The sequence below is a fragment of the Panthera tigris genome, chromosome A1 (assembly GCF_018350195.1).
Source record: "Panthera tigris isolate Pti1 chromosome A1, P.tigris_Pti1_mat1.1, whole genome shotgun sequence".
Classification (NCBI taxonomy): Eukaryota; Metazoa; Chordata; class Mammalia; order Carnivora; family Felidae; genus Panthera; species Panthera tigris.
In genome coordinates, this window is record NC_056660.1 from 14,441,237 (window position 1) to 14,469,029 (window position 27,793).

Sequence of the window (27,793 nt, forward strand, 5' to 3'; positions counted from 1 at the left end):
TGAGGAGTGGACACTGCAGCTAGGGCATTACATAGTAGTTCATACACCAAGTACTATTATTTTATTAACTTTAAGAACATGTTTTACATAAAAACAGGCAACATCAAAAAAGCTCAGTTGATAAATAAACATAATATATCACAGATGATTTCATTCCACATTAACCTACATTTATTAGCTTAAACTGAGAGATTAGGGAAAAAATTTGATCTCATTCCAGCTTTAATCACAGATACAAATCGTTTGAAAGTTATTTCATTAAGATTCTGAAAATCAAAGATTAACCTATGCCATCTGATCCATGCAGCAATTGATAAATTCAGTATTTTCAAAGGAAACATTGAATTTTTTTCTTGCACCAAATTGAAACCTTCCAGAAACTTGTTTAAACACATCAAGTACCTAGCCCACCTTTTTAGTATGCATGAGCAAAATACTATTTAATTTCACACTCAACTAATCCTTTAATAATTTTCTTTCAGCCAGAATGAAAAAGGCTATTATTAATTTCCTAATAAAATTAAAAAAAATAGTTATCGAGGATATGACTCTAACCTTGGACCAGTTTCAATTTCTTTTTATTTTTTTCTGAGCAGACATCAAAGATTAATGTCAATGGCAAGTGAGAAATTGTCCCTAGAGAACTATTCAAGGTCTTTTTCTTACCACATTCGATTGGACTGGAATGAATTGACATTATAGCATCTTTATCATCACTTTTAAAATCCTACTTTCTCTTAATACCGACAGTGAAGGCTTTTAGAACTATTATTTACTTTAAATTAATAAAGTATATCACAGACAAAAATATACAATTTTACATTAAAGCAACATTAAGGGTCTCCATTCAGCTGACCAAAAGAGAATGTTGAGGAAATTTACAGGTATGGTTTAATTATAGAGATCGCTTTTCCTTTAGGGAAAAAGAAGGAAACTAGGTTTCTCCTTGTCTCCAAGGGCAAGATATTGCAAACCTCATGATCAAAACACCTGCCAGTTAGAAGCTCGATCACTGAAAAATGATCACCGCAGCTCCAGCGTTGAAGTCTATCAACAACAAAACCAAAGGGAGAGAACCCCCCCCCAATCTAACCCGAGGTATTCTAAGCCTCTACACTGAATTTCCTGTTTCCCACCAGTTTACGACCCTTAATGTTACTGGATGGATGGTTGCATATTTGAGATGATTAAAAAATAAAAGACTGGCTTAAAAGCACCTCCTCCTCAAGTATGTAATTACATACAAATTAAAGATTCCTTCTGACAGTCCTAGGAACCCCATTTGCTACTGTGTTATGTATAAGCACCATTGAGCCAATTTTAAAGCACATTTGCAGTAATCAAATGTTTAGTGTCTTCAAGTTTTGTTGATTTATTTGCCTTTAAACAACAAAAAAAGTGTAAAGTGTGTTAATTTATGCTCTTACCGTATCTGAACTGACAAAATGTTAATTTTGGAAGTGCTTTTAATCACCGTTTTCCCCCAACAGACAAGAATGGCTTCGTGATGATTAAATAAAGAAATCCATATCTCCAACAGAAGCATATATCTGACCCTCTATCACTCCATGCAAAGTAAGGGTCGGTCTGAGAGTATTTTCCCTAAACTCCTAATGGAAATGGCAGACAACACGCAGGAAAGGCTAACCTTTGAACAGACCAACTTCAAGTTTTTTAAAGGTCTTTGGACCAAAAAAAAAAAAAAAATCATGTAGCAGTTTAAAAAATTAATTTACAAATTATAGAAAAGATGTTATCTACAGTATATGCCAGGTGACTCATTAATTTTTGTTTAAACCCACATCCAAATGAATCATTACATTAAAACTACTATCTTGGATCTTGGTGCTTTCCAAAATTCTGAACTTACAGTGAAGAAGAGGACACAACCCAATTTTTTGTTGTCATTGCCCCTTTCTGGGGGAGAATTAGGCAGAAAAGAGAAGGAAGCGAAACCTTCACTCTTTGGTGCAGGCCCTATACAGCAAACTTCAGCCTGGGGCACCTTTTTATGGTCAAATTAAAAACCTTTGAAAACAGAAGTTTATCATGGAGACGCTGACAGATCCTTACCCTGAGAAGGGCTAGCAGCAACACAGTAATATTAGGAAAGCTGTTCCTCAAGCACAATGGCACTTCAGCGTGGGGTACAGAGTTGTCTAATGGGTGCCATTGGTCAGCAAACGACCGTGATTTAATGTGCCTGAGCCTCGGTCACACAGTAGCTCCGTGACCCTCTACGCTAAACCAATTTTTCTTTTCTTTTCTTTTCTTTTTTTTTCCAACTGAAATATGCCTCAAAGGGTAAAGGATTGCAATTTTAGCCTTCATTCGTGGATATATTGCCTTCTTTCAACAATATCTGACAGGCCTGTTAACCACCACCCATGGGGGTGCTGGGCATTGCGAGGTCTCACTGAATACAAAACACCAAGTGTTTTCAGCAGTTTATTTGTATTTTTTTTCTCTGCTTATTTGAATATGCACCACGTCTAAGTTAGGTGAGGGCTACGGTAAAAACATTTTCAATGACTGAAATCTTACTTTTCCTGCTAATGATTGGAGCAAATCACGTATTCATTGATTATGATGAAGAAAATGATTTCTGCTACATTGTTGAGAAAAAATGTGTTCATCAATACGAACAGTTCTCATCTAACAGAGATGATTTACATGATGCAAGCCATGAAGAAGTTCTTTAATTAGTCTACTACCAAACTGAAAAGGTGAATCTAAAAATTCCCTTGAAGATACCATATGGTTGGTCATGTATCAATAAAGGAAAGACAGTCCCCATCACCAGGCCACCACCATAAGAGCTATATTAAATACTTAGGAAAAAAATATGGAAACACTGTGGCAATGATTAAATTGATAATTACAGAGATACACTGCCATAATGGTACATATATATTCTATGATAAAGTAAAATAAAAAATAAGATCAATTTGGTTATAGAAATTCCTTAAAGAACACCACCACTTAATTATTTCAAACTTGAACTATCCCAAGAATGTTGTGAAAAAAATTAGAAAGCACTGGCTAAAAGCAAAGCAGTCTGGATACACCAATGTAATCAGCATGCCTTGTGCTTGTCTGTTAACCCTCTGAGTACATCTCTGACATTCAGAATCTCAATAGCTTAATGCTGAAGATTGCATTCCATCTGATTACTCAATATTTCTACTTGACAGGTCACATTCCACTGTTTATTCAGCATAAATCACTCAAATTCTACAGCGATGCGCTGGGATCCCCATGTTCAATGGGCCCTGCATTCCTCCAAGCTGCCGCTCTGCAGTGTGCCGGGAAACAGTCCACAGCTTTGCAGGGTCCACGGTCCCCCTAGACTTGGATGGAAACAGGCCTGAGCCTTGCACTGTATGCTCTGTACATGGAGGTTGTAGCAATATACGTAACTCCCATGGGAAAAACAGTAATTCAGAGAAAGAAACGAAAGTGACGGTCTATCGCAGGTAGGTCTCTGCCCATAGGATTCTTCATATTCACACATTTAAAGTTGAGGCCAACCTATACAGCTCCTCTTTAGGCTCAGGATAGTGCTTTGCTTTATAGGTCTAGAGAAAGCAGTAATTTCTGACCGGTTCAAGGTATTTTACTAATATGGTATCTACCTACACACCAACACCCTTCCTGGTATTCGGTCCTCCCCTCCCCCATCCCAAACCTAACCAATTTGTGCTACTTTGCGACGAGTACGCTACCATTCCAGAACACTCTCAAACGGGGGTGGGGATTCTCAATAAATAATCTAGTGTTTACATGTCAGGACAACGCAGACCAAAGAGATAAACCAAAATGTGGAAGAGCAAAAAATTGGGGACGTTCCGTTGCAAAAGTTATGACATGTTGTGGTTTTAAAATATATGTTAATACAGACCATACTTTATGAGTTGAAGAGTGAAAAGCAGCAATTGAAGACCAATGTCTATTTGAAAATAAAGAACTGACTCTACAAGTTTCAAGACTTTCAGATACTGAAGTATATTCAAAACAGAGACAATAAGTTGCCAATTTCATGAGCCATCACTCACTGGTTGTCTCCTGGATCACATTGCTGAGCAAACCTTAGCAGGACATTTGAGCTGGATCCCTGTCTCCAAGACACCGTGGCTAGCCTCTTCTCTAAGCACTGCAGTGACACACTGGAAGCCGCAGGTCCCCATTCTGAAATGGGACACATTCCAGAAGAAACTCATGGGGAATACAGGGCTGGGTTTTGAGAAAGGTTTGGTAACGGGAGTGAAAACGCAGGTCTCAGACAGGACTTGGCCCAAAGGGAGAAAAACATGTCTCTGTGGACAGCTAAAGACAGTGGTATTAAAATGTCATCTTGGGCAACAGCAGTTTTATTCTCAGGGGTACCTTGTAGGTCCTCATCCTGTTCTTCCTGGGAGGCTGTACATAGGTAACCTAAAGGTGCACATGGAATTCTCCTACCAATGGGTTGATTTCTTAAAGCCCATTTTTAGAACATTCTGGATTGTGCTTTCTCCTTGGCCACCTTGCAAAGCACCTACCTCTAGTATCCCTGTGTCCCCGGACTCCTGTGTATGGATTTCATACTCTACACGGATTTCACAATGAAGACTGCAGTGTGTGAAAAGCAGGTAAGAAAAAGAACAGGATCTTGTTTCCTCTTTCTGTCTGAAACCCCAGCCCTATAGAGCACCTGGCAATTTATTGCTCTTTCCCACCAGTTGTTTTTATTCCTATAGATGTCTCATCCTGAGCGGGCAGACCCTCATTCACCAAGCACAAGACGAGATATGGTGACTTCCGAGGGTCTGTGCTGGAACTAGCAGCAGCTGATGTGGAAGCAGCATTTCTGGGGCATCATCAGGCCATCTTCACATGGAGAGAATTTGGGGAAGGGGGCGCCATCTAGTTCCTGGGGTCAGGCTGTTTTGTCTCAGACCCAACTGCCTCCGCTTGGGATGCAGGGCTCACGGCAGCTGACAGTCATCCCTCGAATGAAAAAAGTCCCTTTCATCATGGGATTGTGAAAGAGAGGTCTTCTGTCTAAGTTATAAGCCTGCTATATTCTAAACCCACAAAAAACGACAAGCAAGATATCGTTCGAGATGTCCTTCTCGTCTGGACATCTCAGCATCTAATAACATCCCTTGATCTGCAGCAAAATCAAGAAACACGTGTGTACACATCCAGAGGCCTGAAAATTTCCCCAGGGGTTCTCCGTCAAATCCTATGCACTCAGAGGGTTAACATGTGCTATATTACATACTGCAGATCCTAGTTTGACTGATGAACACATTCATTGCTTCTATGTTTAAAAAAGTTGCAGATTAGCCTTAACCCTTTGAGGACCCTGTTAGCAGCAAGGTGCCATCTTCGCAAACGACGTGTGGTCATCTCATTGAGCCAAGAGAAATCGCTACAACGATACCAGAAAACACGCTTTCTGTTCTGCCATTCAAGCATTGAGTGCTAGATAGATCAGATGAAACCGTTTTACATAAATTTGGAAAAAAATCTCAGAGTCTCAAAGGGTTAAGCTAGGACTTCGAGTCAAAGGGTCTTCTTAAAAGGGCGAGTTTGGGGAGCGAACAGTCTCGGATGAGCTTGGGGAGTAGTCTTCCGATTCCGAGTTGAGTTCGGGTGGAGCTGGCTGGGCCTTGTACCGGCTCTTCACATCCTGGTTGCGTCTTCGTCGGAAAACCTGCCTCTCCTTATCAAGAGCGGTGGTCTAGCAGGGGCATAAAATGAGAAAGAGGACAATTAGGCTGAAGGAAGTGGCTAAAGAAACACTTTCTGGAACTTGGTGAGGTCAGAAAAAGATGCTGGCCAGCTTAACTGTTGCACTGTGGCTCGCTTTGGCTGCCAAGAGCCACCACAGCCGGGGAGCTCTCTGCTCCCCGCAAATGCAGCTCCTTAGAGCGCCTGGTCATGACATGGGGAGGCACAGGCAGGATGGATGATGTCGTGGGTTCAACCTCTTCCCAGCCCTACCCAGCCTTCCCCTAGCTCCACATCTATTCCCCTTGGTGGCTCCCAGGCGGGCTAGAGCGCCCCTGGTAAATGGGAGCCCCAGGCCCGTGTGTCTGACAACTGAGCACGCCAGGCGTGCCTCATTCATCAACATTCAGCTCAGGGCGGCTGTATAATAAAGATGAAAGGTGATGAAGTTGTCAGACATGGAAACAGAGCCACGAGCTCATCCTGTTATTTTAGCACCTCCTCATTCTAAATTATCTTATTATCTGTTGATGAGGGAGTGTGGCTGAATCTCTGGGAAGGACTGGTTTGATTTTAATGAAACCGATGCCTGAAATGGAGAACTGCTTTGAGTGCAATTAAGCCAAACGGAAACCCTCCCATGGATTTAACTTTACAAAGTTCATTTTCATTGCAGTATGTGGTAATTTATGAAACAGAGATTCGATTTTGTAGGTATTCCAATTCCGGGTCTCTATGCCTCGTTTTCCTGATGAAACCTCAGATGATCTCCAGGACGTGCTACCCAGCCGCAGCTCTGGAAGTTATTATGACATCAGAATTGGGAACGCATGACTTCATTACAGATTTAAAGGGTGTGGGGAGGAACGGGGTCATTACAGAGAAACCTTACACAGAGAGCAGAAGAGTAGGTACAAAGCCTGAAGAAAAATATAGACGACATATAAAAGTTGAAGGCGTCCTGGTTTGAAAGTCTCTCTTTAAAAGGATGTAGCCTGGAGGTTATTCTGCTTTTAAGAGATTACTTTTCCTCTGTAGGGATATGTACCACCATTTTTTCCTCTTGAAAATTTACTGTTAGCTTCTTCAAAGAACAGAGATAAATTTATAGCCAGCCTGGTTCTGAGAACAAAGTGAAAACTAAGCCCCTCATACAATTGCGGTGCAGCATTAGAGCAATCTTAGATCTAAAATAGGGCAATCAAAGTTCCAAAATGAAGTAATAAAGAGCAAAAGAGTGCCAGTGTGTAGGAACCAGTACAGTAAATGGCTTTGTTAGGCTGAACTGCTCTGCTTTAAAAACTACCCACATACTGAAGAGCAGTGTTACAAATCAATGAGGAAGATAAACCTGAATAATTCACTTCTCCTTTCACTAGATCGTTAACACAATGATTCAATAACTGGTTTGTTGAAACATCCACCTTTGATTCCTTTACTTGCAGAGTTTTTAAGGATATATATATATATATATATATATATATATATATATATATAGTTTTTGGTCTTCTACCCACCGACTTTATGATATTTTCAGCATCATAAACCCAAATTCCTAACTTTATTTAAAACATGGTAAAGTTACGACACATGGTATTTTGCTTTCAAAGCAAACTGAAAATGTTCTGTTTGTGTAGATTTGAATGTTTGTAAAAAAAATAGACGTCTATTTAGTCTGACTTACATAAAAACCATTCTGTAGTTAATCCAAGAGGAATATAAACTCTCCTCTTGGTCATAAAAAATATTTCTATTCCTACCTTCTTGAGAAAGAAAAAGTCATTGGCATTGGACTACATACTGACTGGTGGACTGAGACTTTCTGGTGTGGAGACGAAAAGCACATTGGGATTGTAGTCAGGAATTTTGAGTCCTGCTCTGTCCATCACTGGCTGTGCAAATGATTTACTCAGTTCTTAGTTAAGTAAGGAACAGTAATAATCCCTTCCCGCTCGCCCAGAATTGCCCTAGGTAAGATGTGCAAATGCTTTTTAAATGGCTGAGATGCTCTGAAATGAAGGCTTCCCCCCCCCACCCCTCTTACAATTTTAAAATTAAGTAACTGCAGGTCAGAGAAAAACATTCAAAACCAAGCTCCCATCAGAACTCATCTCAGGGCACTCTCCCTTCCTTCTTCCTTTCATCGGCACCTTCTCCATATGTAGTTCATCTCCTCATAATCTACTCAATTACTCCAAATCATGCTCTCGGCTGCAGTCACTGAAATGGGCCATTTCTCCATAAATCCTGCAAGTCAGTTTATGCAGAGGCTGGTGGCACTCAATGTTGAGCCTGTGCTTGGATGACCCCATTCCCTTTATTCTCACTTGCGTTTCTCCAGATCCTTTCAAGGGCAGCCATATTCTCTCCCTTACTCGTCGTTCTGCCTGGAGAACCCTTGCCCTGGCCCCTTTAAAACCGGTCAGGTCTCGCCACTCCTGCCACTTTCTCTAGTTAGCAGCCTTCTAAATGTTTGCCCTGGTAGATGAACCCTGGTGCTCAAACGCTCCCATGCTTTTAGTTGCGCCACTAACCAGGAACTTCAGAGCAGTTCTTTCTAGAAATCTATCATGTCATGGTCACATGTCACGGAATAAAGGTGGGATGGTTGTTTCTGTTGGATTCATAGACTCTTAGAATGGAAAGAGAATTCATAAAGCGGTCTTTGGCCAATGCTTTGCCTTTATAAGCAGGGAAACTGAAGCCCAGGCATGTGGAGAGACTTGCCTGAATTGCATCACTAACTAGGAACAGCACTCAGTTCTCCTAGTGCAGAAGGAGGAGAAAGAAAACTCTTCCCATTTACTCTGAAGTCTGTTGAAACAGAATGAAATGGAGCCACCACGTGCCATTAGCTCACTCTTTCTTTGTTCCCAACCAGAATAGGCTGGGGAGAAAACACTGACCACAAGCAGCATCAAAGGGCTAAAAACCAGGGCTTTCCCATGCTGATTGGCCTGACAAGCCCTCTGTTTCAGGAACAGCGAGCATGTACAATCCCACTCTGGGCCTGTAAACCCCTAGGGAGGCTTGTATCTGATGACACAAAGGCAGTTTCCTACCCACCCACGTCCTTGTAATATTCTCAAGGCCTACACAACTAATGACTGGGGTTCCCAAACAACTTGCTCTCAAAGACGCTCCAGATGGGGGTGACTGTCTTTAGGCCTTGCTTCCCTGGGTTCCTGCTCACTCTGCTTCCAGCTCCATGACTGTGGTTCATTTTACCAACATCCTCCTTGTCTGTGTTCCGTGAAGCCTAAGTTTTGCTATTGCTGTGCGCCCTGCCTCTATCACAATTGCCTCTAACTCACTGTCTTCCCTGCCACACTGTAGACTCTTTGGAAGGCAAGATCAAGTCTTGGGCGTCCTCTCTGTGTTCTCCACAGTTCACAGCACACAATAGATACTCTGCAAATATTGCAGCTTTTGAAATATGGGAAAGTACAACAGAGGTCACATTATTTCCCCTGTTAAGCACCCAGCCCCCGTCCATCCTGCACATAGCTGACAGGTCAATTATCCCCAGGTCCGATTTATTTATAATTCCTCATAAAGCCCAACTTCTCGTCCTAACATTCACGATGCGTTTACAGGACACACTTCCAGGGTCTCATTCTTGTAATTACTCAGTTACCTGCAGACTTACTGTTCTCCATTAGTGGACACTTGATTTTCTTGCACAGCTTCCATTTACTCTGTTTACGGTTAACCATACCTCAGTTTCCCTTTCGATGTGCCCTGCTCCTGTACTGTGCGGTTCCAGTGAAGATGACCATAGTCCCATCTTTGAAAGTGGGGCAAGGATGGGCTTGTGACCCAGGAGCAACCATGAGCCTAGTGCACTGCCCAACATCCACAACTGGCTCAGCAGGGCTACCCAAGCCAGTTAATAGGACGCAAGGAGGTTTTCACTGGAATTTCACATAATGAATCCCAATTGTGGAAGGATGGTGGGCTTGGAGCTGCTTCCTACCTCCTAGTACCATGTGAAGCTCCAGTCTAAAGGCAACATAGGGAGGCAGAGTGGAGGGATGGAAAGAAACCATGCCACGGCTGAGTGCTGAATCCATCCATCACTGAAGCCAGACCCAACCTTGGAACCTTTCAGATTAGATGAAATAATAAGTTTCTGTTTTTGTTTACGCCAGTTTGGTTTGGGTTATTAGTCACCTGCAATCAAAGAAGTCCTAACTGATGTGTCTCTGAGTAGCTTCAATCATTCTTGCCCTACATCTTGGCTCAAGTGCTCACCTGTCTGACATTACTTCTCCTCCTTCCTGTCCACTCAAATTTATCCATGTTCCGAGATTTGATCAAACTCAAATCTCGATGGTAGAATCTGAAACTTCTTTGCATTTTCCAGAATGCCTAGCAACTGTGGCACACATATTAGAAACATATTAAATATTTCTCAATTAATATGGGATTAAACTACTTTAGATGATTATGTGCCTTCTGAATAACAACCAAAAAAATGGAACTCTATAATACAAAAGCAACTCTATAATACAAAAGAGTAAGAACTTAAAGCATCACAAGTTAATATTTAAGGATACGGCATGATCAAATGGTTATGTCACATAAAGTTAATATTCTCTTACACTCATATCATTATCTACTCAACAACCACTTATTGTAAAATTCTCGTCATGGTAAACTGATGGTAAAACATGGTGAACTGTCATCTATCATAGCTTTAGAATTTTAATTGTGGCTATAAAATGAACTTGCCTCTAAAGTATATGTAGTCTGGGGCACCTATGTGGCTCAGTCAATTAAGTGTCCCACTCTTGATTTCAGCCCAGGTCATGATCCCATGGTTCATGAGATCAGTTCGTGAAATCAAGCCCGGCATCAGGCTCAGCAAAGAGCCTGCTTGGGAATCTCCCTCTCCCTCTCTCTCTCTCTGCCCCTCCCCTGCTCACCCGCTCTCTCTCTCTCTAAATAAATAAATAAATAAATAAACTTAAAAATATATAGTATGACAGTTCAAATTTTACACTCGAATTCTGTAGACTCCATTTGTAGTACAAAACAGATGAATTCACCAAGATAACAGAACAATGTGCTATTCCATAATTTTAAAAAGTTATTGCTACACAATATATATTCAATCCAACTGACAATTTATTTCTCCCCCCAAAAAGCATTCAAAACACCACTTTTCCCCTTAAGTGCTGCATCACAAATTTAAATTCTGGTCCCTTTCAATGATTTCTGGCAGGCTGCTTTCCTCTTTATCAATTACCAAAATTCCCAGTATCAAGCAAATAGGGTCTCTCCTTAATGCCTGTCTTTGTAAGGGAAGTTTGTCCTCATGTAGAGCCTGGCATTCCATTAAAACTTAAGACTTCCTAACAGATTTATTATTCTATTAGTTATTTTGCTCAGTTTGTAGGTTTGTTAGAACCGACATGAACGGCCTTGCAGTAGAATTCCCAAGTGTCTCCTCAGTAAGTTATCACTTTGTTAAGAACTCATAAGAGAATCTGAAGCCTGCATTATCACATTTTGGTGCTAATTACCACAGGTTAGAGGTGAGCAAGAAATCTCTTGAGATTCTGGAGTTGACCGGTAGTAACCAAATATGAAGCTCTAATCTAGTTACTTAAAATATGTACCAAATAACAACTGCTATCCTGTGTACTGAGTTACAGCTAAATAACAGCGTACTGGGGGATCCTGGCAAACAGTACACATAGATGACCAGACAAAAAGATAAGGAGAAACTAATATAAACCTGTCCTACACAGAAGAAACACTACCTCAGACTGTAAGTTCTTGATTATCACCGCGTCCTTGGGAGCTGCTGGACCAAGTGTGAAAACTAAGGAATGGTAAAACAATGCCAGCGACCTCAACAATTCAGGTGGCTGTACACACAGTAGTTGGAAATCTTGGAGAAATTAACATCCATCAGATTTTGGTGTCTGGTGCAATACCAAGCATGCATGAATAAAAGACAGCGCTTGCCTATTACTGAAGAAATATATTCCAACAATAGACAGAGCTAATGAACTCGGTCACTGGCCTCTTCGGTTACAATGAAACAATACTATCCCCCTCATAGCACTCAGATATTTTAAATCTTTATTTTTGACGTTACTTTTGGGAATCAGCATAAATATAGAGGCCATATCCATCCAGCATATCTATGAAATGTTGAAGGGAAAATATAGCATGGAGGAGGAAAGTCAGGAATGGATCAAGAATATGAACCAGAACATTAGCTTTGTTTTTGCCAGTCTGCATCACCCGCATCTCTGTAACGTTTGTCTTGTCGGGTAGCTTTAGCTTAATCCGCTTGGAAGCAGCAATTGGGGTAAGTCAGGAGAGCTAGCTTTTTGTCCTAGCTCGGCTAATTATGTGTCCTTGGACATGTTTCTTAACCACATTGAGGCCCATAGATGGAAGGGGAGATACAGTGCATGATCCCTAGGGAAACTTGCACCTATGAAATACTATGAATATGCTTAATATCACCATCAATCTACTCTAATGGCTTATGTTTTTCTCTTAGCAAACAATAGGCTTTGCAGTCTATGGATCAAAAATAATTCTGTTCTGCAACACGGGCAGGACTTGCAAGAGATGCACCTCATTTAAGTTGTGAGGCAATGTTTTGTGTCATGGCATAATTATTGGATTTAAGTAACAGCATTTTTCAGAGGCAAACGTTGACTGATTTTCCGTTTTTGCTTTTCTTAATTTATTGCTAGCCATCACAAGTAGTCTTCATTTCATTAATAAAAGAACATTATTGTGCATTTTGCCTTTTGGCCCATCCATTATTCATACTACCAAGGAGACTAAACTGAGGATGCAGCTGTTGGGGCATTAATCTCAGGAACCCTTTCCCTTGCTCGCCCTCACTCTGCAGGGACTGAGCTACGATTTGCTCGCCACTTTGGACATGTTTTGCTTGCTAGTAAAATTAAACTGGCAAATCGATTGAGATAGTCACCTTCCTCGTTTCATTCGGCTTTCTGTCATGCTTATTATGATTCTGTTTTGTTCTGCTTTCATATCCGTTTGGGGTCTCGCCAGGCGCCGCTCCAGACCTGGATACATGACACGGTATTGCCCTATTGAAATGGCAAAAGGTTGCCTCATGGAATGAAACTTAGTAGCCTTCTAAGCTACTTCCTAGGTGTGACTCTTCAGTGTTATTTCCTTCCTGCCCCAGGCAGAACTGCCCGGATGCCTCTCCACCACCTTTCTTAAACACGGGCCCCTCTTGCTGGTCTGTTCTTAGTGGAATCCCAAATTGTCCCTGCTCTCTAGGATGGGTTTCTGATGGCCTCTCACTGGAGGGTTAAAATTACAGCCACTTGCTGAGCTCAGGCTTCTAGAGGACAAAATCCATGTGTTCCCTCTGCCCTACAGACCCTGATCTTCTCCTAAGAGAAGCTAAACTGATCTGCCACCTTGTTTTCCCTTCATCATACTAGTAACCCCAAGCACAACCACAGCCATAATTAACCTGAAGAAAACCTATGGAAATGTAGAACTGACGAAGCAGGTAAGTTATGGGTATTTCTTTTTACTACCAAACAACTCTTTAGCTTTACTGAAAGACTTCCTCTCAGGTTGCTATAAATGGAATGCTATCCTAGAGCATCTCATACGTAATTTAATTGTCCAAACTTTAATATACTCCAAATCCTTCAAAAACATGCTTATCCTCAAAATTAAGGTTCTTCTATATTAATGGTCCCTTTATTATACAGTTCAATCATTTATTCATTGATTTAACAGACATTTATTGAGGGCCTACTATGTGCCAGACATTCCAGTAGGTGGTAGAGATACAGTTTTTAACAACCCCACCAGGTGGTACCTTTTAACTTAGAAATATTTTCCTCCTAGGATAGGAGTGAAACAACTTTTTATGGAAAGGCCGAAGAGTTAATATTTCAGCCTCTGCAGGCCATACGATTCTTTGACCCAAGTATTCAACTCTACCACTGTATGGCAAACAGAGCCATAGACAATTTATAAGTGAATGTGTGTGGCCTTGTTCCAATAAGACTTTCTTTACAAAAATAGGCAGTGGGCTAGACTTGGCCCAATGGCTGTAGTGTGCCAATCTCTGCCCCGGAGAGTAACATTTAAAACTTATACTTCATGAGGATTTTTGGCAACAGAGTACTTTAAGTATCACTTAATGCCACAAATGCTCATGAATAATATAAGTTACCCGACAGTTTATCCCAATCAGAGCATCAAAAATGCTCATGGTTTGGGGCGCCTGGGTGGCTCAGTCCATTAAGCAGCCGACTTCGGCTCAGGTCACGATCTCGCGGTATGTGAGTTCGAGCCCCGCGTCGGGCTCTGTGCTGACTGCTCAGAGCCTGGAGCCTGTTTCAGATTCTGTGTCTCCCTCTCTCTCTGACCCTCCCCCGTTCATGCTCTGTCTCTCTCTGTCTCAAAAATAAATAAATGTTAAAAAAAAACATTAAAAAAAATAAAAATAAATAAAAAATGCTCATGGTTCTACTTTAACAGCGGATGCTTTGATCTGCAGCGAGATCGGTTTTCTCAGGTAGATCTGTCTGCTATGTTGAGTGCAAGATATTCTCCTGGAAATGAGAGGAACCCTGTGAAGCAATGTTTTCTGAGTTCCTCCTTTGGGCAGGGGTCTGTGAAGGCATGTTAGCACAGGCAGCTCATACAATCCTGGCCACAGGTTTGGGAGGTTGGTAATACTCTTCATATGTTTACAGATGGGGAAATTGAAAATCAGAGAAAAACATGGAACGTGCCTAAGGTCACACTGCGGGAAGTGCAGTGGGCTGGATCCCAAACCAGTCCTTCCCAACAGCGAAGTCATCAACTCTCTACACGCTGTGCTGCCAATCTCTAACCAAGTTCGTTACATCTCAATTCTCAGGACTTTTTGGTTTCTCTAAGTGTCAAGTGGCTTGCATGTATTTGAGAATTGTCTGGCTTCAGCAGGTGGACATTTACACTCTTTCTTAATAGAATAACAGTGTGTCAATACTTATGGATTGAGTTCTTCATGACTATTCTTCCTACATACTTACACCAAGTAAAATCTATATCGTATCAGCAAACATCACTGGGGAACATCTGGAGTCAAAGGATGGCAGGAATAAATACGTAGGAGAGTGTAGATTTTTTTTTTTTATCAAAAAGAGAAAAAGAGATTCTGAAGCAAGGTCAAAAATAAATATGATATTTTCGATCAATACTGAACAATCGAGGTGGTCAAGAGAAGTTTAAAATCTCACTTCACCTTATACCCAATCAGTAAGTCTTGGGATGCCATGACAACTTCTCATTTTAATACTAAGTATGTTATATTTCTAAAGACAGAGAGATATTGTTGACCTCCTCTCTTAGGGGGCCTCTGAAAATAAAAAGACAAAATCTCCAACAGTGAGCACCCTGTTGGACTCGGCGAAATAACACGTATGTCTCACGCTTCCTGTGTTTGAGTACCATTGGTGGGCCTATAGTCCTGCCCATCTTTTGAGCATCTCGGCTTCACTTTTAACATCCAGGTACAGTTGCAAAACCAAACCTCCTACTTCCCTGATCCTTTTCTCTGTCATCACAGCGTGGGTGGTTTGAAGTTTAAATCTATGCCTTCCCTACGTGCTAAACCCTCGGTTACAGAGTCTCAGGACTGGCGTGGAGTAGGGTGGTTAGTCCCTTGCTGGAACGGAGGCGTCTGCTCCTCCTTCTGCCAGTGCTCTGACACTCACTGGGGAGCACTCTCTCCACGGTGCAGGAAGGCCAAGGCAACTCGCAGCGAAACAACCTGCAATGCACGGAACTTGCGGTGGGCATTTGGCTGCTGGCGGAGGCTGGCCTGGGAGCCCTTCAGACACCATGCTGGCGTCTCCTCTCTGGCTTTCATGGGAACTCTTCTTTCAAACCTACACCAAGCAAGATGCATTTAACTGACCCCATTCCTTTTAAGAGCTGAGCATGACAGCGTTTAATAGCCTTGCAAAGACTGCGCTTGGCTGCCACCGCTCTGCCTCATTACTCACTGTTTCAGGATGGTGCTTGAATCCAATATGCACATTTTAGTCACGTCATGCCTGGGAACTCAACCACCCTTTTGTCCTAGCTCACCTCCGCATTTTATCTTATCTAGCATTTTCAGCTTACGTCTTGTTTGGATATTTGTTCTGTTTAATCGGGTTACCACGTTCTGGCTGTTGCCTTGTTCTGCGTGTGGGAGATGCAGGATTCTTCTCCGTGTGTTGTTGGCCATAGCACCTGCCACAGTGACAGCTTCACTTGAGAGAGGCACAGAATGTGTATGACCACATCCCCCTTGGATAAGGACGCATTTTCAGGAGGGGACAATGTAACGAGACGTAAGTGGTTTCCAGCGGCTCACGGTAAGGCCATGAGGGAGTGGAATGGCCTCAACGGCTCATTCCTCGGGGAGTGTCCCCCCTGGACTCAAGGTGACAGGACCAAGGACTCCTGGAAAAATGGGCCAAGGAGGACACTGCTCCCCTGGTTACAGCTTGGAAGCAGCTCCCCATTAAGAGGCAAGAGAATGAAGGAGAGAAAGAGGAAAGCGGACCCCCACCATTTCTCTACCATCACCAAAAAGCCTATTACAAAGGGCATGACAATTCTGGGCACCCCGAAGAGATGCTTTTTCCAGCCCATGCCCTGATGCGAGCTGCTTTACCAAAAAGCAACCCCGACTCCCAAGTGTTATGCTCAGAGAAGTGAAAACAGCCATGAGCACTTGTAAACACAACAATTGGGAGCGGGGATGTTTGCCTCTAATGATTGTTTATGTTGGAAGTTGGCTGCCACCGTGGTTAGACAAATGCTCCTACTTCGTGGAGATAAAAGGCAAGCATTTGCAATCAGTGAGGAGAGTGTGTTCGTTCTGAGGCTAAATGGCATTATAAAACTTCCTAATTAAGCATATATGCCGATGAGTTTTTAGCCTCGTTTCTCCAATTTAACTTTACATACTGGGTGTGCTGTTTACTCCAACATTAACTATAAACATTGTTGTTACTGCCCCCAGCTGGAAAACAGAGCAGTTTATGTGTGGAAGAAAAAAGAGATTATCTCCCATCTGCTCCTGCCCATTATTCAGGGATGTGTCATTTTGTCTGCTGATGGGAACCATCACTAGGATTTTAGTCAAATGGCCTTTTTATACTTGGCTACATTTATTAATTATTGTGTTTACTTGGCATTTTGCTCCCACCCCTAATCTCACAAACCCAGCAACGGAATCTCCCAGAGCTTTCTTTTTGAAATCAGATTAATTTATATGTGCAACGTGTGTTGTACCAGTATGCACAACTGTAATTAGGCATATTTGATGCCTATTTTTAATTGTATATCAACTTTACTCATATATATTTGGTTACTATGCCTGAGGTTAGGAGGCACACAATTAACAAAAAGGGCAGAGCATGGAGTGATTCCATTTATATAAAGTACAAAACCAGGCAAAGCTAATTAACGTGGATAGAGTCCAGGTCAGTGTTTACCCTTGGGGCTACGTGACCCTCCTGGAAGGGCCCTGAGGTGGAGGGGGGTAATCTCCAGAGGTGCTAGAAATGTTCTGTGCCCGACCTGGGGGCCCTTACAGGGACGTGTTCAGTTCGTGAGAATTCATGATATGTGCACCCTTCTGAATGCAGATTATCCTTCAGTGAAAAGTAAAAGCCGGAGAGACCGTTTTCTACATTAAAAAGTCAAAAAGAAGAGTCTGCATAAAGGTAAATCCTGATAAATCCCCCCCCCAAAAAAGGTTAAAAATAAAACAGAGTTCTTTCTATACATATAAAGTTAATTTACTTAAGTAAATAAAAAGGTTGCGTGTAATTCCTGCACGCATATCAGTCTAGAAGACACAAATAGCCTTCGACGTAAAACTGATTTTAAAACATTCATTTAAGTTTAGGTGTGTTCCTGCTTTAAACAGACTTGGAAACTATCATGACTTTCGTATACTGGATAGTTTGTCAAAGTGTGCCCTTTACTGCTTTCTGAAGCCCTTTGTTTTGAGTGTAGAAGTAAAAATTAGGAATAATTAATTGGGAGTTAAAATTACATATTGTGTGTGTGTATATCTTATATCTATATCTATATCTATCTATGTAGATAGATATACACACACACACACATATATTTCTTGTTTTCTAAAATTTAGTAGTCTAATGCATGAAAAAAACATCAGGTAGCTACATTTCTGCAGATAGACTCCATCACTTGATGGAAACAAATACCAAAACCCCTGGAATTTTTCCTAGCAAACACTAAGATGTGGAGCTTTACCTGGAGATCATTTCAGAAACATCGAGATGGAGGAGAAAAGTTCCCTGGGACTTCTCAGAGTAAATTTTCCAAATCATCAAAAACCATCCTGCCTGTGGATAACTTAAAGAGACACAAACAATGCCCCTTGAAGGAAATGCCAGGGCAGTTGACTAGAATAGAAAATGATTGGATAGAATTCTTAGCCCAGTTTAAAACAAAACAAAAAAAATCGATACCTCCCATACACAGTCCCTTTGCTTCTGCAGATAAGACAGCTAAGTAATCTGACAGTTACAAAATATTGAAAAATAAATTCATGCAATAGCTAGTACATAAAGGGATTTCCAGGGGGAGAGAGGTAACAATAAAACGAAAACAAAACAAAACAAAAAGGTGGAGAATTTGAAAACACAAGCTTATCAACACACACAATGCATTCTATAGCTCATTGTACTTGGAGAAGCTTCTACTACTAACGTGTAAATGCATTGTTCCATCCATCTAATAAGGTCAAGGTTGGGCTTGATGACTTTAAAATGACAGTATATACTTCTATAGAACGTACACTAAGGCACTATTGTTCTTCCATTTGTTAAGGGACAGAAGAGCACCGGTAATCATTGTTTTAATTAGCAACATCAGGAAAAGGCTTTGGCATTAACACTAAATATACTGTCCTTTTAACTGTAAGGAAAATTGATACTGAGCATGTGCAATGGAAAGAAAGCTGGCAAATGTCAGTGTGAATAATGGGTGAAAAAAAGGAATGAGGGGGTGTGGCATCTCAATCAAGATTAAAATGAAACTGATAAAGCAGCATATGGACTGGATAACAAATCAAAAGCATGTTTATCCACTGAAGGAACTGGTTAATGGAGACTGCCAGCACGTTGCCATGGAAACACTGACTGTTGAGCTGCACCATCTCATACCTTATCCAATACATTCCTGGTTGCTGGTAGTAGTCCAAAGACCCTGATCTCTTGATGGTAAACCCGTGGTCCAGCTGAGCAGAGAGAAATGGGGGCAACTCAGTGGATCGACATTGTGCTAAAGAATTAACGACTCCAGACCAAGCTCTTCTTCATTGACTATATATTCATGTATAGTTACGATGCCTCTTCTGCAGGGTAACTAGCTAATACCCTAAATCTGCACCTTGAAAATAAAAAGGCAAGAAAAAACACTAATCCCTCATGAATATCTCGGAGGCCAATTTGTTAGAATAGATCTAATTTGTCAGACAAGGTTTTGAATGCACATTTAATAATGTCCTCTCAATTTCAAAAGATATAAACACCTCTTCATATGCCATAGAATGGAAAATGCTTCACAATTAAATGAAGTACTGAAATCAGTTTTAGCCACCTAGGAAAAAGCAGATCGGACCCCCTCCTCCCCATCTTACCCCACCAGGCTTAAATTTGAGGGCTTCGTAAATATGAAATAAAAGATGACAGGAACCCTCACAAATCACAGCGATTTGGAATTCTTTCTTGAAGAGTTAATCTTCGAAAGCAGAACTACTCTTAAAGGTGAATCTTAATTACATTTCTGAACTAAAAAGATATAATATAAAACAGTAAGTTTTCTCTATGAAAATACAGAAAATAAAATGAAATGAAAAATAGTTTTCAGTGTATATTAAAAATGCATATGTACAGTCAAGAGCTTAAGATTAACCAAAGGTACAATAAATAGAAGACAGGATAAGGTCTCAAAGTTGTTCATCCTGGAATAAGATGTTAGGCTTTGGCTACCTAGGAATAAAAGGTTCAATCCCCAAACTTGAAAACAATACCCATGCGGTACACCCACTCGCCCATTCTGCCCACGAGAGGAGGCAACACGCACACCTTTCTTTAGAGAGACACCCGAGAGTGCTGTGCTGACAGTTTCTACTTCTGAATTCACAAAGGCATGGCAAAAACAGGCCGGGGCACCAGACGTTTAAACTAAAAACTGCTTGGAGGACTGGGTGTTCTGATTATAAACTAGGCTATCTGGGTGTTCGTGGAACAACAATGTGAGATTTTAATCTTTAAAAAAGGTGCGTTTTGTTTCTTTTAAGGAAAAAAAAAAAAAAGAATCCAAGTACCCTTGCCTCAGGGAGTCATATGAAGTCCTGCACTTCTGTTTTAGTCCACGGAGTTGGCTACTCGGTAACTAGTCCTCTGTTGCCATCTACAGGCCAAGAGTCCCATAACAGGACACACATTGGAAGGCGTTAGTGCCACGGGCTCTCACTGTACGACTCGGCTTCCCAGAATCACAATTATTTGCACACTGATTAGTATGGATTTGTTCAATTAGACTGAAATGCTCTATTTGCATGAGCAAAATGCAAAGGAAGAACTTTAAAGCATTAGGAAAATTATCGGTTAAAATAATAAACAGAATTAAATGAGGAAAAATAAATTGGAACTGACATCTTAGTCATCGGTTCTTCATCAAGCTGAGCAAATCTAATAATGCCTCCCTCCCTCCCTCAGCTCCCAAGAAGTCCACCGTTAAAATGTCATCTCTAATTCCATTTTATGTCTATAAATTGCATTTTAATAACCTTTTGTTTCCCTTTCTCTGTTTTGTGTGTGTGTGTGTGTGTGTGTGTGTGTGTGTGTGTGTGTGTGCGTTTTAATCCCCCAACTACTGAGAAAGGTAGTAAAGGGACAATGGAGTCTTTCTGAGAAGGCAGAGTGCTGCATTTACAAGGGTAGCAATGGGTTTCCACCTAATCACGTCACCTGACCTCAATGTCAGAACACCCTTTCTCCTTTGAGAAGGGCCGGATGATCGCCATGGGCCTCCAGCTGGTAATTACTCTCATGGCCAACTTGAGGACCTCTTGCAACCTTAATATAAAGTTATCATTTGCCCTTTCTTTGGTCTTAATAATACAGGGGGTGGGAAGCAAAGAAGAAAAAAGAATGACAACAGGAACAAAAAACACTGAGGTTCAGAACCACGAGTGCATGTTAAACTACGCTCGTGTCATAAATTACATCTGAGACTAGATCCTGTTTGTTATGACAGGATGCTCTTTTTCCTTTGTCACTCTGGGAAAGAAAAAGTGTCATGAATTCCTTTATAAGCATTGCTGATCTCCAGTGGGTAGTTAGATTTCTAACTAAGGAAAGAGGAGTGCCAGTTAAAGATTAATGTTTTAATTGTTGATTTCCTGAAAATATAAGCTGACTGATACTACATTCTAAATACCTTTTGTTTTTCATTTTAAAGGGTGTGTATAATTTCCAAACAATCGGTCCCATAGAGGCAGTTTAAAATTAAAATACATTATTTTATAGCCTCTGGGGAGAGCACACGTGCCCATGGGAAAAAATTCTGTCTGAACGAAATGTATGCTGCAATCAGTTTTTCTTATCTATCAATAGAAGCCATTTACAACATTATATTAATTATAGGAATTTTTCATGTAGGTGAATTAATAATCATATTGCGTTATTAAATTGTTGAGTGGTGTTTATAGGATGCACCATTTATGAAGGATATTCCTCCTACCTCCCACTTATAGTCTGCCCCAGAGCAGAATATCATTCTTTTGCAGTTATGCCATAATTTGAATTGGAATACAGTTGACTCTTGAACAATGAGGGTAGGGATGCTGACCCCCAGCACAGTCAAAAATCCACGTATAACTTTTGAGTCCCCCAAATTTAACTACTAAAAGACTACTGTAGACTGGAAGCCTTACTGATAACAGGAAATTAACACATATTTTGTATATATACTACACACTGTGTAAATAAAGTAAGCTGGAGGGAAGAAAATGTCATTAAGAAAATCATAAGAGAAAATACACTTACAGTCCTGTATATATTTATTTAAAAACACCCACATCTAAGCGGACCCATACAGCTCAAACCCGTGTTGTTCAAGGGTCAACAGTATTATTTAATGTCAGGGCTCCTTTTTCTTGTGCTAGTCCCCTGAGACTTAGTCTTTGCCCTGTGAGAACGGGAAAACTGCTGTGGAGTATAAATGACTTATCCAATGCTATTCTGAAAGTTAATCACAAAGGCAGCCAAACTGGCCAATTTCTAATCCCTAGCCCCGCCCTGCCACCGGTGACCTCCCCCAGATTTTAATGGAGGGTGTGGACATTTTTGAGAGAAAAGCACTCTGTGGGGGGCACAGAAATGTATACTTCAGGGCAGGCCAGCTACTCCTCAAACAACACCTGAAATTTATAGTTGTGCTCTCTCTCTCTCATGCTTGAAATATTAACAATGCTGATTAACATGCGAATTGTGCCTTAGAGTGGACAAGGCACTTTCCCAGATGTTTCTCCAAACAGCTCATTGTTTTGAGTCTGAGTTAAGTTGATGCTTTTTCAGATTTGTAGTGAATAAAGAAGATTCAATAAGCACACAACTAATGTGTACACTCAGCCATAAACAGTCCATTTTACAATCTATAAGTATATTACTGGTTTGTATAGTTTCCATGGAAATGTTAGTGATGAACTGAGAAACTGATATGGAATTGTATTCAAAATGGTCCAATCATGATATTTAGGGGGAAGAATTCCATAGGCCTTGATCTTCAAATACTAAGTTAGAGTTTTTTGAGATCTACTTAGATAAAGTTTTAATAAACTCAGATGGATTAGGTTTCAGAATTTATCCCAATTTGATTAAAACAGGATTTCTCCTCAAATCTGTGTTGTCTATCCACTGGAAAATTGCCCTGAAGTTCCTGCCCTTAGTCATTGTAAGACTCCCAGAATACCGTGAACAAACCATTATTGAGCAACCAAGGCAAACTTAACCAAAGACTAATCAAAATAAAAGACCAAGAAAAACAAAAACAAAAAACAAAGTGACGAAGGTGGAAAGGCACCCTTTCTAGCAGCCATAAGCCCTCAGTGAGAGCAGAAAACCAGTCCTTTTCATGGACAAGCGTGCTGGCAGTCCATTCCAAAAGCAAGTTGTGGAGTCAAACATTTTGGAATAGACTTCTATCTGGAATGAATGATGAAAACAGAGTATAGAAGGTCTGGTTTAGTGGAGAATCGCCATGAGATTGTTACTTCCAAAAATTACTGGCCGAATATTAGCTGACAACAAAGAACACCAACATCTATAGAGACACGAAGGACAGTGCACTTGTACGTTGCATTTCCTTAGAACGAACTCGAGAGAGAGGGCAAGGAGAATAACTTGGAATTTTAAACTCTCGGCAGCACTGGGAAGCATCTGCAAGAGTCTGCGTTCTATTTAGCACCGTGAGTGGGCTCGTGAGCCAGTTACTCACATGTAGCTCACTGTGGAAAGGGTTCAACCAAAAAACACGAAATGCAAACGGTACGAGAACGTGTATGCATACATTTGTGCCATCTGCAAATTCTGGAAGCTCATACCAAATATTTAGTAACCCGGATCTGGGACTGATTGTACTGAGAGTGTCACTTATCCATCTTTAGTTTATCTGGGGCTCTAGTGGAGCCAAAAAAGAAACAAAGAAAGGAAATAAAGACACCCGAAGAAGTGGTAAAACAGTACCATTCATGAGCAATAAAGTACTGTTCAATAGCATATATGCTTTTTAAAATTCGACATTGTAGTGTGTAAGTTCTTTGTTTAGAAAAGAAAAAACAGCTCAAGCGATTTCACATTGAGTATGCTGTTAAAATTTACATACTCTGAAAAAAGAGGAAATTATTAAAAACTCAAGTAATCTGGGACCTGAATATATTTACTCTAGAATATGACACCAGGAAGTATGAGGTTTCATTATTTCTCTGCCCAATTTAATCTTTGCCTAGAGCTGCTATCAAATTGCATAAAGTGTATGTCTGCATGTATAGAACAGAAAAAAAAAATCCTTGTGCAGCCACATCAGTAAAATGGTAAATGGTAAAAGACTTTCAACTTTAAAAACAGAAATTTCTAAGGAGCAAGACTCCGTTATTTCTTTGGGTGTTCACAGCAGTTCAGTTTCACTGAAAATCGTGCTGCGCAAGCCTTCTGCTATGTTTTGGCTTTCATTTGGGTCTCGTACAAAGATCTATAGTGTTCCGATCTCTCTCTGCAGTGTTGTCTCTCTCGGCTTCCCTCTCCCTCCAGGTCCTGGCAAAAGGACACTGTGAACTCTTTTTCTCAGAGTCCCAAAGTTTGCATTGGCACAGAGTCCACGGTGGGGGAGGTTTTCTCCTTTAAAAAATAAATCATGAAATTAATATGTACCGCAAGACACCCTGGAGGTGTTGGATAATGATGTGACTCCTAGGGAAACGTTCGGCAAAAACACATAATGTATATAAGCCCCAAGCCTCCCCCAGTGCATTAAATGGTCGAGCTGTCTAAAGAAATGACCCACTCTGCTGTCTCTGGGTGGACTCTCCTGAGTAATGCCTGTCTCTTAGGTGGATCGCTTTTAAAAAGTTATAGGTGGATATTTCAGATGCTTACTGCTATGACAGAAACTCCAGCTGCGGTGCTATTCGGCTTGGGGCCTGTGTTGAAATGCTTCTTTATCTTTCCAGCTACTGACAGCTGATGTTCATTTTCTGGGAGGCCGTCATCCTGGGGAAAAAATAAAAAAGAAATGAAGAAAAGAAGAAAAAGAAAAAAAATGAGATAAATGGAAAATGAGGCCAAGATCTTCCAGTAGCAGGAGGTGATCTTAGAATTTGTAAGATTTCAGAAATAAACTAACCAATGTCTTCTCATTAAACACGGTTGTTGGAAGTACTGCTCTGAGGTCTCATTCATTTCCACATCTGCCCTAAAATCAATTTGCCGTGTCATTCTGTCCCTAAATAAAAAGTTTTTATTTCTGTGTTTGGTTTCTAATAAAATTGATTTCAGCCATGACCCTAGGGACATATGTCAAAAAGCAAGTTAAATCTGAACAACCCCCCCCCCACCCCAAATCAATGTAAACATCTTCTTTTTTTTTTTTTTTTTTCTGAACCAAGAGTTTTATCCTTTTAGCCCATCATTCAGGCCCCAAAATGAAAAAACTGACAGTCTTGGGCTCATGCAAGGGCCCGTAAATAAACTCAGCCTGGTTCCACAGCTACTCAATCGACCATTCTATAATCCCAATCTTCCAGGCAAAAAGTTCTTCCTTGAGTTTTAAATCCTCCTTACTGCCTTCAAATCATCTGTTATTTTGACACACTTCACATTGGAGCTCATTTTAACGAAGGCTTCTGCTCTCTGCCGGAGCTGTCTATGATGGAGGCTAGACAGATTGCTCCCTTTTGCTAAATACTGTTAGGATAACAATAACCAGAGCCATAAGTATGTGCCACCACTTACTAGCTCATGTTGAAAAGGCTGCCCAATCCTCGAAGACAGAGACTGTGTTTTGTTCACTACAGAACCCTCGGGTCTCAGCAAAGTGCTTTGGCACATGGTAGATGCTTACTACATATTTGTGGAATAAATGAATGAATGGATAATAAAGTGTTTGTTACTATCTGTTAAAACCAAATTCCTGGCAAGACTTCAAGGCCATTCATCATTTCCTTCTCTCTTTCCTTTCCATCATTTTGCATGTTATTTCTTGGTTCCACCCAGGAAAATAAATTGCTGCTTCCCTGGCATAACATGCTTGCCCTTTTACATAACCTAGTCTCTCCTGCTTTCAGTACTTGGCTATTCATTTATTTAGTAGCAACTGCACGTCTACAGTGGACCAGGTACTACGGTGGCAAGAGGTGGGGGAAGATGGGGAGCAAACATAGGCATGGGTTTTGTTCTTATGGGCCTGATGGCCTCTCTGTTTCTTCAAAACATGGGTCCGCATCACCTGTTCCAAAACATTTTTCCCCTACTAAGCAAAATTCATTATATTGGTTCTTCTGTAAACTCCTAATGCTTTTTCATTATATATATATATATTTGCACTATTTACATTCTTCTGACGTTAGGTGATTTTGTATATACATATGTAATTAACATATATAGTTTATATATATATATGATATATAATCAACTCTGAACTCCTGTCCCTTTTGTACCACATCGTCCATATCTTCTATAATCTTTTATATTAGCACTGGTTCAGTTCCCTGCTCACAGTGGATAGCCAATTTATGATATTCTTGGACAGATTTATTAATGGCTAGAAGAAAGAGCCATTATTATGCTTATTAAGTCACATCAGAAACCAAATCGTAAGGAAGGATGCTCTGCAGTGATTGCAGAGTAAATTCAAAAAGTTTTTTAAAAATCGACACTCTGAAAAGAGTCCGAAAAAGTGAAGGTCAGTTAGGGTAACAGTGGGATAATATTTGGGAAGGGAAGAGAAACAGGGACATATGAAGTACTTCCTCTGTCCGGGGCTATGCCAGGGATGGCAGGGGGTGGGAGAAAAATGATCTGTGCCCACCAGAACCTTGAGGGCTGAGAGACAAAGTAGGCACACACAATGTCAAATAATAAAGCAGATCAAGAAGATAAGAAAGAGCTGTCAGGAGGCAGGTAGCCTCATGGCTCAGCTAGAAACACGGAAGGAGTTCAGAGGAGAGAGGACATATTTTCAGTTGTGAACAGAGAAGACTTCAAGAGGAATATGGGCTCCAGCCTGGTCCTTAACGAGGGGGATCGATTTATGGGTAGAGAGGAGGAAATCAATGTTTTGGTGTACAGATGTGAGTGAGCGGGACTCACTCAGTGTGAGTCTCATTGCCAAACAATGAGTTAAGCAGTTTATCTCTAGTTAAGAGTATGTAGGAGAATAATGATGGAGAAAGCTGAAAAAAAAATCAAAACAAAACAAAAAACAGACTGGCCACAAATGACTATGAGAAATACCTGGAAATGGAAGATTTAATCTCTTTCAGGAATAAAAGCAATGGTTTTTAATAAGAGGGGTGTAAGGGTAGGAGGTAGAGAGGACTAACGGCCCTTTACTCACATAGATTTAGAATTATGCAACCCAGAGGTTTAAACACAAGGGTGAATTCAATGGTGTATGTGAAACACTTTTTTAATGGTGGAGGAAACAAGAGGCCTCTGAATCTAAGTTAGAATTCTGGGAGCATTTAAACATTTGATGAGGGATGAAATGATTAGTGTCATGTATTTGGCATAGGTTGGGGCTCTGCCTGAGTGAAAGGGAGCAGCCTGACAGAAGGGTTCCCCCCAAGATTATACATGTACGCGTAATCATCTCTTAATAGATTTCCAGGCTAGCTGAGTCAAAGTGATTTGTATGCATTTTAGATTATAAGCAAATTTGAAAAACTTAATCGGGAAGTAGGCTGAAGGAAGGTTTTTGTCTTTAGGAACCCCCCCCCCCACCGCCAAAAAAAAAGACACCTTGAGCATATCTGGAGTCTCAGGATCAGAAGCTGCTGGAAAGGAAGAGCGGGAAGACAGGAGAAAGGAGCTAATCAGGGTGAGGGGAAGGGATGGAAGGGAAATGAAGCAGTCTGCCCTGGGGAAATGCAAGTTTACCTCTTTCTCTGAGGTAAGGTGAAGGAAGGAGAGAGTGTGGCCCATTTGGAGATGGAAGGGAGCAAAGATAAAAGAGAAAGGCAGGAAGAAGAAGGTGACACAAGTGTTAACTGCTATGTGGCCCTGGGTGAGGGGTTTATATATACTGTCCCCTTAATCCTCAGATTATCCTCTATGACAGGCATTATTAGTCCCATTTTGAAGATGAGCAAACTGAGGCTCAGCAAAGGTTAAGTAATTTGCTCAAGGTCACATAGCTACAAAGTAGTTGAGTCAGGACTGAATGAACCAAGCCTGAAAAAATTCTTTCCATGACACCACATTGTATCCATCCAGGGCATTCGTTAGCACGGCATCAGTTA

General features: G+C 40.9%; 1 protein-coding gene across 3 annotated transcripts in view; it reads right to left on the bottom strand.

The window, feature by feature from the left end:
- Positions 1–5,126: 5,126 nt before the first annotated feature.
- The window catches only part of DCLK1 (doublecortin like kinase 1), a 334,659-nt gene continuing 311,992 nt past the window's right edge, over positions 5,127–27,793 (bottom strand). For 2 of the 3 annotated variants that reach the window (XM_007097657.3, XM_015544530.2), the window contains 3 exons: positions 24,432–24,545; positions 18,933–19,006; positions 5,577–5,728 (listed from right to left, as the gene is read on the bottom strand). In XM_007097657.3, coding sequence (XP_007097719.1) covers positions 5,671–5,728; positions 18,933–19,006; positions 24,432–24,545 — 246 coding nt within the window. In that variant the 3' untranslated portion in view covers positions 5,577–5,670. Of the gene's footprint in view, positions 5,729–18,932; positions 19,007–24,431; positions 24,546–27,793 lie in introns of all 3 variants that reach the window. The other variant, XM_007097655.3, reaches the window with a different exon arrangement.